This window comes from Pyrus communis, chromosome 11, assembly GCF_963583255.1.
Source record: "Pyrus communis chromosome 11, drPyrComm1.1, whole genome shotgun sequence".
Classification (NCBI taxonomy): domain Eukaryota; kingdom Viridiplantae; phylum Streptophyta; class Magnoliopsida; order Rosales; family Rosaceae; genus Pyrus; species Pyrus communis.
In genome coordinates, this window is record NC_084813.1 from 18808666 (window position 1) to 18828120 (window position 19455).

General features: G+C 34.9%; 2 protein-coding genes and 1 long non-coding RNA gene across 7 annotated transcripts; 2 read left to right on the forward strand and 1 right to left on the reverse strand.

The window, feature by feature from the left end:
• The first annotated feature begins 2321 nt into the window (after positions 1-2321).
• LOC137708161 (uncharacterized protein At4g26485-like) lies at positions 2322-4957 on the forward strand. 2 transcript variants are annotated; one of them, XM_068447172.1, is made up of 4 exons: positions 2322-2610; positions 2719-2923; positions 3188-3862; positions 4075-4957. In XM_068447172.1, exons 1-4 carry the CDS (start codon positions 2463-2465, stop codon positions 4160-4162), a joined length of 1116 nt encoding a protein of 371 aa, XP_068303273.1. In that variant the 5' UTR covers positions 2322-2462; the 3' UTR covers positions 4163-4957. The 2 variants fall into 2 exon arrangements, with proteins under 2 accessions (XP_068303273.1, XP_068303272.1); XM_068447171.1 differs by having other exon boundaries at positions 2323-2610; positions 3179-3862; positions 4075-4956.
• Positions 4958-5035: 78 nt separating this feature from the next.
• LOC137708162 (uncharacterized) lies at positions 5036-6805 on the reverse strand. Of its 3 annotated transcripts, none has more exons than XR_011064761.1 (4): positions 6682-6805; positions 6327-6403; positions 6006-6093; positions 5036-5857 (listed from the first exon to the last, which is right to left on the reverse strand). It is a non-coding gene; the product is annotated as an uncharacterized lncRNA (long non-coding RNA). The 3 variants fall into 3 exon arrangements; XR_011064763.1 differs by having other exon boundaries at positions 5970-6093; XR_011064762.1 differs by lacking the exon at positions 6006-6093.
• Positions 6806-10490: 3685 nt separating this feature from the next.
• LOC137708552 (probable glycosyltransferase At3g07620) lies at positions 10491-14053 on the forward strand. 2 transcript variants are annotated; one of them, XM_068447652.1, is made up of 5 exons: positions 10491-11798; positions 11929-12150; positions 12296-12531; positions 12622-12970; positions 13210-14053. In XM_068447652.1, exons 2-5 carry the CDS (start codon positions 11941-11943, stop codon positions 13864-13866), a joined length of 1452 nt encoding a protein of 483 aa, XP_068303753.1. In that variant the 5' UTR covers positions 10491-11798; positions 11929-11940; the 3' UTR covers positions 13867-14053. The 2 variants fall into 2 exon arrangements, with proteins under 2 accessions (XP_068303753.1, XP_068303752.1); XM_068447651.1 differs by having other exon boundaries at positions 10491-12150.
• The last annotated feature ends 5402 nt before the right edge of the window (positions 14054-19455 follow it).

Consider the following 19455-nt stretch of genomic DNA (forward strand, 5'->3'; position numbering starts at 1 on the left):
CTCTAATAGAGGTATGGTCTACCAATTGTTGCACTTCTTTCAGAATGTGCTTTTTACTCAAAAGTCCACGTGTCGCCTCCATAATTTTCTTGATAATTTTTTGTTCCACAATCATCTATTTATATCATTATTTGTATCATTTCTCTAATAGAGGTATGGTCTACCAACTATTGCACTTCTTTCAGAAGGTGCGTGCTCTCATGGGTTTTAGGTTGTTCACTTGCGAATTCTTCTTTTCACCGACATTGACCTTGTTTGACTACAAAAATGGAGTTGAGCAATAGTCAAGCTCCTAAGAGATACTACTTGTTGGGTGATAGAGATTCTACCACCTGTAAAACAAGGGTTAAACCATAGAAAATTCTTGCAAGAGAACAAGTGTTGTAGTATAAAATAGCTCAAGTAAGGTCGATCTCCTCAGGGATTGGTATAAACAATTTACGAGTTTTTGGATTACTTAACTTAATTAATTCTAAGAACTACACTAATTTGACAAAACTAAATCCTACTGTACGTAACTTAAACAAATATATAAAATGGGAATTGGCTTACAAAAATAGTGATTCAACTAAATAAAACAACTAAATGTAGAAACTCAAGATTAAAATATATATATATATATATATAAAATAAAAAATAAAAAATAAAAAAAAAGAGTTGAAGAAAATTAGATTGACAAGGCACTAGAGTATGACATTTACCAACAACACTCCTACGTAGCTCTTCCAATTGCTTAAGTAATCGAAAACACATGCTTTGAAGGTTGGGTTTTTCCTTATGTAGTTTTACTTGTGACATTCAAGCTAAAACGCATACCACCAAATGCAATTCATCCATGACATCTGGATTAAATATAAACATGTGTGATTCATTAATCTTGGTGAAAATCCTTTTGATAAACCTTGTAATCCCTAAGAGTATGGTATTTACCTTAGAACAAATTACAATGCTCAATCACAAAAAGCATAGCTAATTTTAAGGTGAAATTCGTACAAAATTGCATCCGATGACTTTTCTAAGTATTCTAATGATGATCAAACATCAAGGCATATAGATAGTTAAATTCAATGATTGAAAATATCAAAATAAGCGTGTAACAACACTTAAACAATTAAAAGAGAAATCTACGTAATCATGTTGAGGCTCATAGCCTTATTTTAGCAAAAGAAAATTAGTTACACATACTTGTTTTAATATATAAGGAATTATCCAATAAAAATCAAAGAAATAAAACAACCCTGTTTTACAAGATGAGCTCTCTGATCATCTTCTCCTCAAAGAGAAGAGCATGCTTCTTCTCTTCAAATTTAGAGCTGCGGCACCCCTTCCATTTTCTGCTCTCTGCTCTCGCTCTGTTTTCTCCCCATTTGCTTCTCTCTGCTCTCCCCTCTGCCATCTTCCGCACTCTCCGGAGAAAACTCCAATCCGTCTATTCCTCTTCTGCCAACTCCCACAACAACTCCTTTCTTTTTTTGCTCCACTTGCTCTCCACTTTCTCTAATCTGTCCGTGTTACTCCCCCCATTCTTTTTTCTCAAATTTGTCCGTTGCCTTTAACAGAAGGCAAGTTCCCACCATTCCACTACTAATCCCATTTCACTAACCCTTTCCAACATTAAATAAGGAAAACTAATAAAAATGAATTGAAAATTTTGAGTTTTAATGATAAGAACAAAATAAAGAGTAAAGTGAATAGTACCAGGATTGATTTTTTAGTGTAAAAATATGATTTTTCGTTAAAATGAATAGTACCGTGAACATTTCGTTAAAATTCTCTATTAAATATCCAGTTGTCCCGATCACATCCAACCATATCGCTTTAATCATTTGATTTGTGGCCTTGCCACATCATGCTGCTTATATATATTTTTTTTTTTATTTGCCTAGCCGAAAGGATGAATGAGATATCCTTGAAAGCTCCATCTGAAATCACTTAAAAATTCAATCATTTGCATACTTTTCTACCAAACTCGATCATTTTTCACCGAGAAATACAATATGATAAAAGTATCATAAATATTTAAAATTTCCAACTAAACTAGACAAGAAAAAAAATATAAAAAGGTAAAATATAAAGTATAAATATTGGTTTATCATTAGAGCCGACGAATTCTCCTTTTCTGCAAAGTGGTGCACTCAACCTAGTCAGTACTCAAGTATGATCCTTTAACCGTACAGTCCATTTTGTAAGCATGAGTACAAGTGTCACTCACTGACATGTTAATGAGCTGTCAAGGCATCTTTATTTGCAAGCTAATTAAGTTAGCGTTGTTTGGCAGCAAAGATTAGGCTGAGCACATAAACTCTTCGAATAATACAAGAATAAAGAGCTTTTACTTTTGTTTCTTACTTCATCTTTGTCAAGAGATACCCTCTGCATCTGGTATCACCTGTAAGAGAGCAAGTGAAATGGTTCAAAGAGAAAGCAGATAATTTTTAAGGGAAGTTGAGCAAAAATCAAGCATGGGTAAGAAACAGAGATGGATAGGACACTACTCTAGCTCTCATAAAATACTCTTGGTTGGTGAGGGAGACTTCTCATTTTCTGCCTGTTTGGCTAGAGCATTTTGCTCCGCCGCGAACATGGTTGCTACGACTCTCGAATCGGAAGGTAAAATATATGGACTCCTTGGATGCACGCAACAAACAGAAAACCATTACCTTCATCTTTTTAAATTTGTTTTACATGAATTAATTAATTTTCTTGAGAACTTTTCAGATACTATATTGGTTGAGCATGGCAGCAGTGAGGCACATTTGGAGGAGTTGGAGAGAAGAGGGTGCTTGGTGTTGTATGAAGTCAACGTATATGTCATGGACCGTCATCCCACACTTAGGTCTATGAAATATGATGTTATCATATTCAACTTTCCTCATGCAGGTCATTACCATCGGCTAGTCGAAACCGACGAGGAGCTTATAGAGTAAGTGACAAAATTTGCCTTCATCTTTTGTACCATGCCTTGTTCCGACATGCTCTCCAGTGATGCCTGTGTAACCAAAAAGACAAAACTGGTTAATGTTTATGCAATGGTGAGGCTGCAGGAGCAGTTACATAGCATAATGCCGATCCTTTAATCTCTCTCTAACCTCTATCCATATTATCTTAAGCTCTTATAACTATTAGTTACTGGATTATTTTGTCATAAGTGATTAATTTGGAGCTTCAATGGAGCTAGATTGCACAGACATTTGTTAAAAGCGTTTTTCAAAAGCGCCCGCGGGATGCTCAGCAAAGGTGGTGAAATTCATGTTTCACACAGGGTAGACTACCCGTATGATCAATGGAAGTTGAAGGAGCTTGCTGAGAAAGCAGGCCTGTTTTTGAAGGAGAAAGTGCGGTTCGACAAATCGGACTACCCTGGCTACCACAATAAGAGAGGTGGCGGCATCCAGAGCAACAAAATGTTTCCTCTAAAAAACAAGGAAAGTTACACCTTCAAATTCTCTCTCAAACATGCAAGTTCTGAAATTTCTGTTTGTGATCCGACAACCAGCATTGTTAGTGATGTCCCTTCGCCACCTGGCTATCAGGGTTACCTTTGTCCTCCAGCTCCTCCAAGCCCACCCTTACGAGAGATTCTTAGGTCTGGCATCCAGACCACGAGCCGGTGCGAACCTAAGACACAAAACCCCCCGCATGACCCATCACCTCTTGTTTTGAGACCCACCACTAGCCCATGTAATGACCCCAACCCGCCCTCGCTCTCCATGGCCCACTGCCTCCGGGTTCCGGAGGAAAGAATTTCTCCACCCTTACCTCCTTCCTGCCAAGACGATGATGACCCCCCAGCTCCCCCAACCCCACATCCTTCACGCCAAGTAGATGATGACAACGGCTGCTGCTCAATCCTTGGAGCCTGGTATGCGCATGCTGTCCTTGTCCCAACCTAGAATACTCTTCGATGATTATCTGCAGATTAAGCATACAAACAGTGAACAGGATGAACTGCTTAGGATTTGTTGCGATTGAACTATTTTTTAATGCCATATAGGACAACTAAAATTACTTTCTGTATTCCGTTTTTCTTCCACTGCTTCACTGACCTCGGCTATCTCTTGTTTAAATTTGCAGTTTGTTTGCAATTTTTTTGCTGATGGCCGGATATTGGACGCTCACTGCTTTAGGCAATTTTTTTTGTTACTGTCGAAAGCTGGTATGACTGAGTGCAAACCTTGTGCAACTCCTCTTCTTCCAGAAGCAACAACTCAGGAGAACCTCTTGCTGATCCGTTCTTGTTTCGGAGCTTGGTAGGAGGATTGCAATATCTTACATTTAGTACTGGTTTAGGGCTGTTTTTCTTTTTTTCTAAAACACGCGGACGCATAGTGATGTCTAATGAAACTTTCTACATTCCAATAACACCTTCGTCACGGTCTCTTAACCACACCCTGCAAACTTCGATCGCCATTTCAATGGAGGCCGTTACCCGCCTATCAAAACCTTCCTTCTCCTTCTCCTACCTTTCCGCCGTTTCCTGCAAGTTCCTATACTCAGGCGCCGCCCTTGAGACTACCTCTCACGGCACCTCATCTTACAGACCCCAGCGTGTAGCGAGTCTTCCTGGGGTCGCCGTCCCCTTGCAGATTTGAACTCTTCAAATTTATCCTCAAATTCTAGATTAAAGTAAATTAACCAAAATTACAATTTCATAAGAAAGCTACAATCGGACCCCGAGCTGTGAGAATCTGTCGGAATAGATGTGTGAGAGAGAGAGAGTTTGTGGGTGGTTGAGCTTGTCATCGCCGTTGGAGCCCTCCAAGTGTGATTTCGCACTTACCCGGATGAGAAAGAGAATCGTAAATCACAAAACAAGCAAAACCCAGATAAAAAACCAGAGACATCGAAGTGTCTTTGATAAGGTACTACTACTACCAAAACATTTCTATTAAATTTGCAAATCAAATTATGTGATTATAGTTAATTAAATTATTAAATGAGTGCTGTTTAATGTATTTATATTTTATTATTGAAAAATTTCATATAAAAATTTAATATCTTTAACATTATACTTTAATAAATCTTAAGTCTCGTTTAACAGCTCGGACTGTACTGACTATTTATGTAGGATATAAATAGCCACCGGATAGTACTGACTAAATTAGTCGGGCGTTTGGTGCATTATCGGACTAATGACCGTATTATTTATACTGTGTTTGGTACTGCACAGGATAAGAAAAGGGGAAAAAAAAATTTGACAAATATGTGTTTGTTGAACTTTTCTCATATTTATACCTATTCAAAACCACACAAAATTTCAAATAACAAAGAAAAATAGTAAATTCCATACAACAAATTCAAAATATTTTCCAATAACATAAAAGAAGGTTCACAAAACACAACTACAGTCGTTACGTTATATAGATTAATCCAACCACATATCCAAGTTAACAAAATATACAAATGCAAGTTGGTTTCAGTAAGAAACAGTTTGTCCATATAAGCCAAAATATACGCATGCTGCTGCTTTGCTTTCAGTAAGAAGCAATTTGTCCAAGTACCAAGAATATATACATGCTGCTTTTAACAAAATATATTGTTGTTGTTTTCCAAGTACCCAAAATATACATCACCTGCATGTATGAATAGATAACTAAAGACTATGTGCAGGTATCCATTTCACCCATTATATGACTCACAAAAACTCATGTTTCAATAATGATACTGTAAGGAAGAACATGACCACAACAACATATAGAAACATGAGGACCCGGTTTTTCTATTTGTACCTTTGGAGGCTTGAATGGATAATCCGGAGGGAAATGAATTGAAACTAGAAAAACAGCACCTGTGTATGGGCTATCACCAGGTCCCATAATTGTCGCCGGACAATGGATCATGTCCTCGGCCACAGGACCTATAATCCATGAAAGAGAAACCCACAAGAAGAATGTATGCCAAGTTCAGTAAAGTGATCAAAATATGCATATACCCGAGAAACATAAGATGCATGAGCCAGCATAAGAGACCTATACAAAACCAGCTACATTGTGAGAATATCTTACCATCACTTTTTTACATCAGTTAAACCATTAAAGGAGGATCGTTTCGCTCCCAAATGGACCATCCACAAATTTGCTACATCTTTATTTCCTAATCGATAAAGCAAAGGGTTAAAATTTCAGTTTTTTTCTTTTCTGTTCAATTGATGAAAAGGGGCCAATTTTTGGCTAAAATTCTGAGCTGCAAACAGTTGAAATCATCGGAAAAACCCCGCTAATTAGCTGCAATTAGAACTACCATCTACAATTCTAAGACAATTTTATATATGGGATCCAAATTTAATAAAAAGACAAGGGATTTGTTCAAGGAAAAGGAGCAAATACCAGCGCTGCATGAGGTAGGGGGTCCTTCTGCAAATCCTTGAGCTCCTTCATGATGCGTTTAGATGCCATGACAACACCTACAAACACACACAATCACACAAAACACAACCTGAAAAACCCAACAGCAAACCCTAAAATTCGAAAATTCTAATTAAAACACAAAATTACATAATCAATTGCTTAATTAGAGAGAAAACAATAACTAGATTCAATCAATTGAAAGAAAATTACAAGAAAAATAGGAGGCGAGGGAAGAACAGAGGGAGGGGCGGAACTTGGGAAGAAGAAGAAAAATGAGAAGCTGAACTGGATTAGATGGAAAACAAAGAAGAAGAAGGCATTTGAGAAGACGAACCTGGATTCAGATGAGAAAGCAAGCGCGCGAGAGGCAGAGAGAGCGTCTGGAGAGGACGAGTGTCCGTCTGGAGAGGAAGGAGAGAGCGACTAAATTGTCCGTGGGTTTGGAGAGTATAAGCAAGAGAGTATTCACCGTATATCGTATTATTAATATTATTTGGTATCTTATATGATGTGCCAAACGAGATCTTAAAGTGGAAAAACGAAGCCTTGAAATTTGCAAATTGGTTCGTAAAAGAATGTCTGATAAAGCCTGCCAAATAAAAAGATACTTGAGCATAGTTTGAGGGAAGAGGATACTCTCCTGAGCACAGGATGTGGATCTTCCTGATCACGAAATTCAGACTGTTCAATTTTAATCAAACGGTTACAATTATTATAACTTTTAGAGGACTCCCTGTTTGAAACCGTTGGATTAATTTTGAACCGTCTGGATTTCATGATCAGAAAGATCCTCATCTTGAGCCTAGGAGAGGATCCTCTTCCTAGTTTGAGAGCCATGAAGTGTAGCAGGTCTATATGTAATCAGCTGTAAATATCCCCGCAATTGCCTAAGCTCATAATCCCATCTTTCATAGTCGTAGTACACACATCGAGGTGGATGTCCATTTCATTCGCAAGCATGTTCATAAGAAAGAGTTGGTGATTTATCAGGTCTCTAGTTCCAATCAAATTGCATATATTATGAATATGTTTTCAGTGACGGATTCAGGATTTTAATATTAGGTAGTCCCAATATAAATGGGAAAATGATCCGGTTCCTTTTCCTAGGAATCTCGTAATAGTGACAGTTTATCGTACATCGTGCGATTAGTTTTCGTTAAATACTATTTATATTTAATTTTAAATTTTAAATTTTGAAATGATTTTTTACCTCACAATATACGATGATTAGTTACGATCACAGGATCCCTAGGATCCCCATGAAAAGGATCCAGCAAGGATCATTTTTCCATATAAATGCTCCAAAAAATATTAGATGAAATATAACTTTGAAAATTTAAACGATAAGTTACAATTTTTCATTCATAATATGTGTAAAAACTGATATACATTAATGGTGGTTTTAATGTTTCAATCAACATCTACCTAGCATCACTCTTCTTTTATTGTTGAAACTTTGAGATGTCATGTTTCCTGCATTAGATTTTAGAGATGCAGCATTGTATTTGCCTATTTGGTGTGGACAAGATTTTGGTGGCAGCTGGTAGGTGTAAGTCCCAAGAAAAATGGTTCTCAGAAATCTGAAATTGGGCTCTGGTTTTCGATTTGGGCTTATACGGCAAAAACGACTCAACTTTTAGAGATGATTTTAAATTGGTATCATATTTGTAAATCATTTCAAATAATTATGTAATATTTTAAAAATGAAGACTTGTTAGGTCATCAATATTAAATGATAACCTGGATAAGTATTGAAGAGGGATTTAACTCCAACGTCATTTATAGAGCTCTAAATTTCTAAATTGATTCCTTTTAACTAGACAAAGTTAGTGTTGACTATGGACTCCATTTGGTGAGCGTGTTTGTTTGCACTCACTAAGCCTCACAGGGCTGGCTTAGCTAAGAATATTAATCCGTGTTTGGTGCATGCCAGGACTAAGTTTAACGGGACTAGCTCAAACTCGTTCCGACTAAACTCTTCACTAGCTAGGCTTAGCGAGGCTGGACAAGAAGGATGAGATTTCTAAGACCATCGATTCGCTTCATCATTGTGTTGAGGCTTCAACTTCCTTAGTCATCTTCCTCTTCGTCTTCGATAGATCCCCAACCTTCCACCATTAAGCTTTTCTTCTTCCTCGGCTTGCAATCACAGGGATGAGACTGATCACACCTGATCAGTCAAAAATTTTGACACCAATCATTTACGAGTGAGTATTACACCAAGAATTAATTGACAAGCGGATGAGTTTTCTAGTTGGATGTGTTGATATAGCTTAGATAGGGAAAATATACTACCCCTACATATAGGGTAGGGCTTTTCTTTAAAATCTGGGCTGGGCTTTGTTCCCGAAACTCCCCCATTTCAATAAAAAAAGCCTCGTTTTCTAAGGGTCGCTCTCTGACAAAGAAATAAATGAAATAATCTTAATTTTACGACACGATGGCTACTCTCCACATTAGTTACCTTTCTCGGTTACTTGTGTGGATAAGGCCTATGTTATAGTATATAACTTCAATCATAAGGATAAATTTCTAATCGCATAGCTTCATAATAATTCTGTAAAACTTTTCCATAATTTCCTTCGAATTGAGATTCATTAGCTCCAGCTCTCTCACATGCCCTGCCCGAAGCTCCAGATTACATGCCACCAACCGTCACGTCCTCCTTGAGGCCACCAAGCGCTCCTCCAAGAAGATGTGTTCACAAGTTTGTCGCTGATTTGCAGATCTGACGATCCGAGCCTCTACAAAATGAAAAAAAAAAAAATTGGGATTTTTCTGGGTTTGATTTGAAGGGAAAGTAAATTAAAAGAAGAGAAATATGGGTTTTAATTGAAGAGAAAGCAAATGAAAAGAATAGAGAGTTTTCTGGGTTTGATTATTAGTGGGAGCAAATCTGCGCTTTCGAAGAATAGAATGCAAAGCAGAGAAGAAAAGTGGAAAGACTGGGGGAGAGAGTAAAATAAAAAAAGTGTGTATTAACAATAATAAAATATTAAAAAAATGACAAAAAAAAGTATTTTAACTCTAAAATAATTTAATCTGTGATTTAATCTGACACTACACTAAACATTTCATTACCTTACTACTTAGTTCATGCCAAGCCAATCCAGTTTAATTCCTGAAGTTAGTCCAGTTCAAAATAGTGCGGTGCAACAAACGCACCCTAAAATGACCTGTTAGTGAAAATAGCTTCAATATTTGTTCACACCATTACTTACCATTAATGACATCATCAATTAATGGTAATAGTTATTTAAACATCTTTTATGGTTGTTACTTGTTCTCATATACAATGGAGTTCATATTCCCTTTTGTTTTAGGACTTATCTTTATATATAAAGTCAAGGGCTCAATGAACAGTATTTTTTGGTGTCATAAGCTTCATTAAAAAAAAAAAAATTAAATAAAAGGACAAAAATGACCCTCGAACAAAAAACTTCAAAAGCAACTCAAAATAATGCATCAAATGTGGCAGGGCATTTTCGTCATTTTAACAGTGTCTTTTTAATAATTAATTTTTTTTTGTACATGTTTTTTTTTTTTAATAATTAGTACTTGACAATAGGCTAGCAATAATGTGATTCAATCAGTTGTTCCTTAAATATTATTTCCTCTATTTTTAAACATGTTTAAAACATCTTAAGAGGCGTGTAATGCTGGTTATAAAAAAGATCTTTCGCATGCGGATAATAATGTGATTAAATTAGTTATCAAATGATTGTTTTTTTTTTTTAACCAACGATATTATCAACACTAAAGGAGAGGGAAGTGAGTTTAGCCTCACAATGGGTTAGCAATAATGTGATTCAATCAGTTATTTATTAAATATTATTTTCTATATTCTTAAGATAAATTCAATAGAAACCGATTTTATTATATGGATTCATCTGCTTTAATTGATTTATGAATGGTTTCTTTTAGCATGATTTAAGATGATTCATTTACTTCAAATATTTGACTTTTCTTTTGTCAATTTACGCATATAAATACATTTAAAACGTGTAAGTCGTGCGTAGCATATCATGATTCAAAAAATATCTTTTGCACGTGCATGAGCACAAGATTCGTTGTAAGAGGAGACCCACAAATAATAGAAAGATTTGAAGCCAAGTCTTTCAGACGCGTGCATGAAAGCTTGCCAAGATTCATAGTAAGAGAAGAGCCACAAATAATAGAAAGACTTGAAGCCAGGTCTTCATCAACATTTGGGCTAGTGGTTGAATAATAAACTCTATTATTATCTCTTGTTGCTATCTCCTTGCCTTCTTGTCGTACAAGTGTGTGTCAGATTTTTTAAGTATGCATGAAGTAAAAGGCATCTGCCCAGACATCTATGTTCCTGCCCGGTCCACTTATCAGATCTCTGCTTATCAGGTGTGTAGATTCTTAATATTGAAGAAATTACTGATGTGCGTTGATGACTGTGAATCATTTAATTGGTACGAGATCCAATACCGTTGAGGTGAACGACGCTAGGGAATCTCGTTTTCTAACAGTTTATGATGCTTAAAATTATTTGAAATATAAATTATTGAGTTGCCCTTTGCTTGGACGATTGTTTGTGTTGTCTAGTTTTCGTGAAGATAATAATTTTTTTATGTTCTTTGTTCTTGATGCAAATGACAGTGGTCTCGAGCATCTTCAAATCTTAATATCTTGTGCTTGAAGAATCCGGACCAGGAGTAAATAACAAAACCTTCTTTCATTCTTGCATGATACCAAATGACTGAAATTAAGTTTTCAATAGTGTTGTATTAAATACATCTATTTATATAGTGGTGGAGCTAAAATTTTATGTGAGGATGAACTTCTCCCAAATATAAAAAGAAATTAAACGGAGAGTATTTACAAAATTATTTATTAACCATTTGAAAGACTTATTAAGGTTAATAGGAAAATTCTATCAATAAAAAATATAGAAACCCTAGCACTCAAGTAAGAGAAAGAGCAGAGGAGAAACCAAAAAATTTATGGCCAATACTTTTATAAATCTTATTGTTTGTTGAATTGATTTGTTATTTGAGATTGACAAAATATATGAAGGGAACGAGAATAACTTTGGAGTCTCTGGATTGAACCATAAGTAATAATGTGAGGATGGGAATGGACCATACTAGTCCCTTCGTCCATCTATCCATACATTCACATGATTTTTATCTGACTGTCAGATGATTATTGTATTAAATACATCTAAGTATTGTAACCAAATTCTTAATGTATAATTAAGGTCATTTTATACAAATCATTACTCGTTCTGTGATTTTTTTGTTCCCCTTGATTTGTTGAAGTGTACAAAATTTGTATACAATAATCTTACCGTTCACTCCAAAAATTCCATGTCGGTTACCAGTTGTTAGAAGATACCAGTATATAGCATCTTTTAAACGCTCTGGATACATATTCTATTCCAGTATAGCATTACCTCAGAGAGAAAATGCCGTTAATCAGGTATATTTTATTCAAGTGAAAATTGATAAGGCGAAAACCTTATAACTACTCATAATCATACATATAATTCCCAGACATTTACAGAATTATGTGTTCTGAAAGGTAATGTGTGCTTGTGTGTTTCTGATAGAGGAAGAGAAAGATGAAGCAGGGTTACAGAAGATATCAAAATGCTATTGTGTTTGCTATGGCTTCCGTTGCTATAGTTTATATGGTTGTGAGTCTTGTGACAAATGGTTTGAAAGGAACGTCTTGGTTTAATTTTTCGCCGTCTCAATTTCCATGGTTGGGTACCGGCGTAGATATGATTTCTGGTTCCACATTCAGAATCAACTATAGTGCATCATACAAGGTATTCTACTTATTCAAGTTTGGTCCTTGAATTTCTGTAAAATTTAGTTATGGTGTAAACTTGTGTAACCAATTTTGTTCTTCCATTTTTTTTTTTTTTTAGGGTTGATGTTACCACTTATGTCTTGACCAATTTAATCTTCTAGGATGCAACAAGGATGAAGGCATTGCCTGATCTTGAAAGGGGATACATTGGCGATTCTGTTCTGCAAAGGGATTGGCAGAAGGGAGATGAAAACCTGAAGAAACTTGAAGCTGGTCTTGCTGCTGCTAGAGCATTGATTGGGGAAGCAATAAAAAATCCTAACCATACAACACCTCTTAAAGATGCAGATTATATACCAAAAGGCGATATTTACAGGAATGCGTATGCCTTTCACCGGTACTGAACTCTCATAACTAATCTTTCAATGGTCCGAAAAATAAATTGCCTTACTCTTCAGTTCTGTCTCATTTTATTTCAATTATGTAGGAGCTACCTCTTAATGGAAAAAATGTTTAAAATATATGTCTACGAAGAGGGAGAGCTGCCTATATTTCATAACGGTCCTTGCAAGAACATTTACTCTACGGAGGGACTCTTCCTTAGCTTCATAGAAACTGATACCAAGTTCCGGACTCGAGAGCCTGAAAATGCTCACGTCTATTTTCTGCCATTCAGTGTTGTGATGATCGTCGAGTATTTGTTTCACCCGATTATTCGTGACAAAGCTGTTCTTGAGCGCACTGTGGTTGATTACGTTCGTATCATCTCTAATAGGTATCCATACTGGAACAGAAGCCTTGGAGCTGATCATGTCATGCTTTCTTGCCATGATTGGGTAAATTTCTTACTATTAGTACTACGACATATCACATTGCCATATTGCTAATTTGGATCACATATTCAAACAAATATTATAGACTACTAGAATTTTTATACATGTAGACGTAGAATTAAACAGAATTTATTGATCATTACATATAATTCAATTAAGATATTGTACGAAAGTATGGTTTCACATGATCAGTTGTTCAGATCCACAGTCGAGTAACTATTTTGCTACTGGCTTTTGTATAGGGGCCAAGGGCTACATGGTATGTTAAACAACTGTACTTCGTTGCCATCCGCGTACTATGCAATGCGAATACATCCGAGCACTTTAACCCTAAGAAAGATGCATCATTTCCTGAAATCAATCTGGAAACTGGTGAAATAACAGGTCTAATTGGCGGCTTGCATCCATCCAAACGTACAATCCTAGCATTTTTTGCAGGACGAATGCACGGTCGAATTAGGCCATTTCTTTTCGAGCATTGGAAGGGAAAAGACAGAGATTTACTGGTCTATGAAAAACTCCCTGAAGAGCTTTCATACCATGACATGCTGAAGAAAAGCAAGTATTGCATTTGCCCTAGTGGACATGAAGTTGCCAGCCCAAGAATTGTGGAGGCAATTTATGCAGAGTGTGTTCCAGTTTTGATATCACAACACTATGTGCTGCCTTTCAGTGATGTGCTTAACTGGGACTCGTTTTCTGTTCAAGTTTCAGTGAGTGAAATTCCAAAACTTAAAGAAATCTTAATCGAAATACCTGAAGAGCAATATAGAAGAATGCAGGAAAGAGTGAAGCAGGTGCAAAGGCATTTTGTAGTGAATAATCCTCCCAAGAGATTTGATGTTTTCCATATGATTATTCATTCAATCTGGCTTAGAAGATTGAATGTACAGATTTAGAGTTAATTTCTTTCCCAAGTTACCAAGTACATCACGATATTGTTTTAAAAAAATTTGTTTAAATACAAAGTGAAAAATGTAGCAATACCCCCTGAAGGTATTGTTCCACTTTATGAACTCTCAATTTGGTTCCGAGGCCCCCATAGACTTACATTCATGTAAATTTCCCTCTTAACTTAGTTGTGTCAATTGTTCCGTTAAATTGAGGGTTATTTTTACTAAAGTTCTCTCTTGAAGCTTTTTATTCAAAAATTTAAAATTAGCTCTATTACACCATACCAAGTGAGAATACAGAGATAGAAAATCTGGCTAACATTTGTAACTTTTTTTTTTTTTTTTTTTGGTATTTTGGGGACTTGCTTAATATCATGACAGCCGCAACTGATCCCACTCCATCTTATATATAAAGTCAACAGCCCAGTAAACAGTGTTTTTTGGGGTCACATGCTTCACCAAAAGGAATTGGACAAAAATGCCCCTCAAACAAAAAACTTCAAAATCAATCCAAAATAATGCATCAAATGCGGCAAGAGTATTTTCGTCATATAAACAGTGATAAACAGTGTTTTAAATATTTAATCTGTTCCTGTACAGTGTTTTATTTATTTATTATTTCTTATAATTAATACTTCACATGCTTCACCAAAAGGAATTGGACAGAAATGCCCCTCAAACAAAAAATTCAAAAGCAACCCAAAATAATGCATCAAATGTGGCAAGAGTATTTTCGTCATATAAACAGTGATAAACAGTGTTTTAAATATTTAACTATTTACAGTACAGTAGTAAACAGTGATAAATTGTGTTTTTAATATTTAACTTGTTCCTGTACAGTGTTTTATTTATTTATTATTTCTTATAATTAATACTTCACAATGGGCTAGCAATTATGTAATTCAATCATTTGTTTATTAACTATTATTTTCTCTATTCTTAATGTAAATTCAATAGAATGTACATCGAAATTGAAAGACCGATTTTATTATGTGGATTCAGCTGCTTTGATTGGTTTATGAGGGGTTTCTTCTAGCATGGTCTAATATTATTCATTTAAAACATGTCAGTTGCGCGTAGCACGCGTGCATGAAGGCTAATATATATATAAAGCCAACAACTTGGTGAATAGTGTTTTTGGGGTCACGGGCTTCACCAAAAAAATTTGGACAGAAATGCCATCTAACAAAAAACTTCAAAAGCAACCCAAAATAATGCGTCAAATATAGCAAGGGTATTTTCATCATATAAACAGTGTTTTTAATATTTAACTATTTACTGTACAGTGGTAAACAGTGATAAACAATGTTTTAAATATTTAACTTTTTCCTGTACAGTGTTTTATTTTATTTTATTATTCTTATTTTTTATAATTTGATACACCCCGACTTAGAATGTACACTTCGACTCTGAATCGAGCTATGATGGCTGATACCAAGAGGTTGACGAAGCCATAAAGTGTAGTGATGTGGAAAATGTGTATAAATTTAAATCTAAAAGTGTCTAAATACAAGAGTGCGCTTATGAGCGGGAATGAACCCATTTCACATGTCATGTCAGAGCATAAAAAAAATACAGTAAGGTAGGATAAGAATCATACCATCGAAGGTAACCACTTATACCAAGATTTACCAAGAATCCTCATCGACACAAAATGCGCAGCTACTAAACCTGGAGGGGCGAAAAACAAGGGTTGTTGGGCCTAAAAACAAAGCTTTGTAAAAACCTTTGTGAAAACATAATAACCCCTCGCCGTAAAACAAGTATAATTTCCAAAATATACATACTGCGTATAGTTAGAAAATACCTACTGTAGCCTGCAAAATCTCAAGAATTCAATACGGCACAATATTTCGTAAATAAGTACATGACGTCTGGAATAACATAATCTCGCATAAGCAAACATATCATATCGAGTACTCATCGACACATGCTGATACATGAGTTCATGCAGAGGTATTTTGACATGAACATGACTGGGTGTAACAATGATTTACGCTCTAGTATTACAATCACATAAAGATTGGCGTTCTGCACAGCACATACGAGTCATAATTGCCTATAGCAATGTAGGAAATGACTGGCACTTGCAATGGATCCAAAGTGAACGTACGGTAAACCTAGCAATTTCTTACACGACATGTAAACGACAAGAAAATAACGGGTTTCGAGTCAACGCGATAATTAATTGGGTTATTATCGGGTCACACAATAATAACCCGTTAATAACGGGTCCTTAACAGGTTTATACGAGAGTGACACGTGAGTAACTTGTTTTGACACGATAAGAAAAAAGTTCTTTTGATGATTTAATTTTTTTAAACTACTAAAAAAAACTTACTATAAAGTACAATAGATATAATGAATATGCATATATTGTTTATTAATTATTATCCTATATAAAATTTAAAATTTAAGTTTTATTTATTTATTTATTTATTTTTGTAGTATATTATAGGCAAAGATTGAGATTAAAATCATAAAACACATTAAAAATAAAAAAATCAAGTAATTTAAAAATACCAAACACATTAAAAAAAATTATGATAATTAATTTACATGTGCGAAAAATATGAAAAAAATATGCAAACGCTCGTAGTCGCATCCTCTACACTTTGAGGATGGGTATATGATCGTTTGAATTTTTAAAACCATACAAACTCTCATGAATAGTATTTTTAAGGGAGTTCAAAATAAACAAAATTCATAATCATTAATGTATAAGTTTGAAAGATATGAAAGCATAATAAATGTTCATAATTGCATCCTCAACGCTTAGACGATGGTTATATGGTCGTTTAGATTTTTAAAACCCTCCAAATCTCATGAGTGTTTTTTTATTTGAGTGCAAAATTAATAAAATTAATAATAATTATTATAGAAGTGTGAAATATGTAATCACTCGTAATAAAAAGCTTTACAACTTTCATGAAGGAGTCAACTCCGAAATTTAGTACTATGTTTTACATTTTTTTGGGTCAAATTATGTTTTTCATTTTCATTTTTATTGATTTAAAAAATATTTTTCTTAACGGGTAAGAGGTCAGGTCATATTACCTGTTAATATTAACGGGTTGATTTGGGGTCGGGTCATATTACCCGTTTACTTTAACGGGTATTACATGACACGATCCATTAAGCTATTAGTTATGACATGAAAACGACACGAACACAAAAAACACGACATGAATGCCAGGTCTAACATACGGTGCGATGTGAACATACACGTGAAAGACTGGCCTTGGCTCGGGCGAGTACTAACACCGGTGCAGCAAACGATGAGCAGATAACATAAATATAGTCGTGCCACAGTAATTCGATAATTCATATCCACATAATAGTAATAAGTAAAATATTAATCATGCCTGTAATTAAAACCACATGAAAGTATGCATACTTGTGCATCCCGTAGGATTTAGGATAATTTTGTAATTTCCGCTATTTCGCTAATTCTTATAAACATTAGTCTAATTTAGGCATAAGTAGGAAATTCTTTTTCAAATGTATAAATAGAAACTGAATGAATATATAATATTTAAAAGTAAAGACCCACTCACAGATACTTACAAGGTCGCATCCATTCGAGCTAGGATAGTCGGAGTCTCCGATAATAATCGCACCTAAGCATAATATTGGGACCCATTAGTAAAACTCAACTTAAACGACTAAATTTGAAAAAAAAAAAACAGAGTGCAATTCGGAACCAGAGCGTCAAAATACGCTAAGAGGGGTCCCGGGTAAATTTTGTAAAAAGTCAATGACAAGTCAACAGTCAACCCTAAAAAGTCGACCGCGACGCCCCGATGGTCAACGGAAGTCGAAGTCCTTGCCTCTAGGGGCATTTTCGTCAATTCACTCATTTAAAATTAATAAATTTTAAAGTTACGGACGGGTTGTTACATAATTAGTACCTCACAATAGACTAACAATAATGTGATTCAATCAGTTATTTATTAACCATTATTTTCTCTATTCTTAATGTAAATTCAATATAATGTAGAATGAAATTAAAAGACCGATTTTATTATGTGGATTAAGCTGACTAATTGGTTTATCAAATTACTGATAATTTCACATTGTTAAAATCAAATGAACAAAGTGAAGTTTTCAGGCAAAATGAAGGTTCCACTTGTCTTATTCTTGAAAAGGAAATAGCTAGTTGCTTTGTCAAAATAGTTCACCATTTTGAATCGGAAAAATTCATAAAGGCATTTCAGCATTCCCTGACCACCACTGTATGATTCTGTGCAAGGAATCGAACACAAAACGTCTTGTTTTAGAATACAAACTTGAAATTCGTCTCAACTACTGGACTACCTCGTAGTGATTTAAGGTACCACTTATTCTATATACTCCAAATTTAATCATACCTTTTTCATCTACATATTGTATAAGCACTTTGTCATCATGACTCAATTACATCATCTGATATCATATCAATGATTACCCTTCCACAAAGACGATTGTTTGAGTCCAGAAAGTAGGCCATTGATGTCTGGGAAGATATCATATCAACTTCCATGGTTTACAACTACATTAATAAAAAAACAATTCTCAATTAAAAGAGGATAAAAAGACATATTTATTTTCTATCACAACAAAAAAATTAAAGAAAATAATGTAATTTTACAAAATTACTTTTTTTTTTTTAAACTCCACCTACATGTTAGTTTATCATCTCTAATTTAAAAAAAAAAAAAAAAAAAAAAAAAACAACCTCTCTCCATCTCTCCTTACTCCCACGTTTTCTTTCACTCTCTTCCCCTCTCTATTTCAATTTTAAGAACCAAAGTACAAAATTTCACACTTTATGTGTGCCCATATATTAGTAGAAATTAAGAAAATATTTGATTAATCCTGGCGATCTCCAAGATTTTGGGATTGATGTGCGGGGTTTATAAAAGTTACTTCTCGTTAAAATAGTTTTTTCAAAAAGTAGCACAATATATTAAAGCTAAAAAAAAATAACTTAAATCAAAACAAACTTTAGAATTCACTGATTGTAAGTTTATAAATGTTATTAAATAATAAGTAATAAAAAAAACTACAAACATAACTTTCACTACATAATCAAAGCGGTTCAATCTTAAACAAACAAACAAGAAAAAAAGCTTTAAATACTCTAATTTTAAGGTTTCCCTTGAATATACATCATTATTATATAATAAAATTGCAAAAAAAAAAAAAAATTGTTATTGACACTCTAAATATATCAATGTACACTCCAATTTTTTATATTTATGGCTGGTTTGGGATAGTGGTTCTTTAAAAAAAAAAAAAAAGGTTATTAGAAAATCAGAAACTTCAAAATTGTAACATTCCACATCGCCCAGGGGAGTGGATCCTGTAAGCATTATATGTATATTCTCATCTCTACCTAGCACAAGGTCTTTTGGGAGCTCACTGGTTTCGGGTTCTGTAGGAACTTCGAAGCTAAGCGAGAAAGGGGCCAGAACATTCCCAGGATGGGTGACCTATTGGGAAGTTATGCTCGCGTGAGTTCCCAGAAACAAAACCGTGAGGGCATGGTTGGGGCCCAAAGCGAACAATATCGTGCTACGGTGGAGTCGAGCTTGGGATGTGGTGGGGGCCTGG

Coding starts and splice junctions, on each gene's coding strand:
- LOC137708552 (XM_068447651.1), top strand. CDS start 11,941: ATGAAGCAGGGTTACAGAAGATATCAAAATGCTATTGTGTTTGCTATG. Junction 12,151..12,295: donor ACTATAGTGCATCATACAAG/GTATTCTACTTA, acceptor TTAATCTTCTAG/GATGCAACAAGGATGAAGGC. Junction 12,971..13,209: donor TGCTTTCTTGCCATGATTGG/GTAAATTTCTTA, acceptor GCTTTTGTATAG/GGGCCAAGGGCTACATGGTA.
- LOC137708161 (XM_068447171.1), top strand. CDS start 2,463: ATGGGTAAGAAACAGAGATGGATAGGACACTACTCTAGCTCTCATAAA. Junction 2,924..3,178: donor ACCGACGAGGAGCTTATAGA/GTAAGTGACAAA, acceptor CAATGGAGCTAG/ATTGCACAGACATTTGTTAA. Junction 3,863..4,074: donor TGCTCAATCCTTGGAGCCTG/GTATGCGCATGC, acceptor TTAAATTTGCAG/TTTGTTTGCAATTTTTTTGC.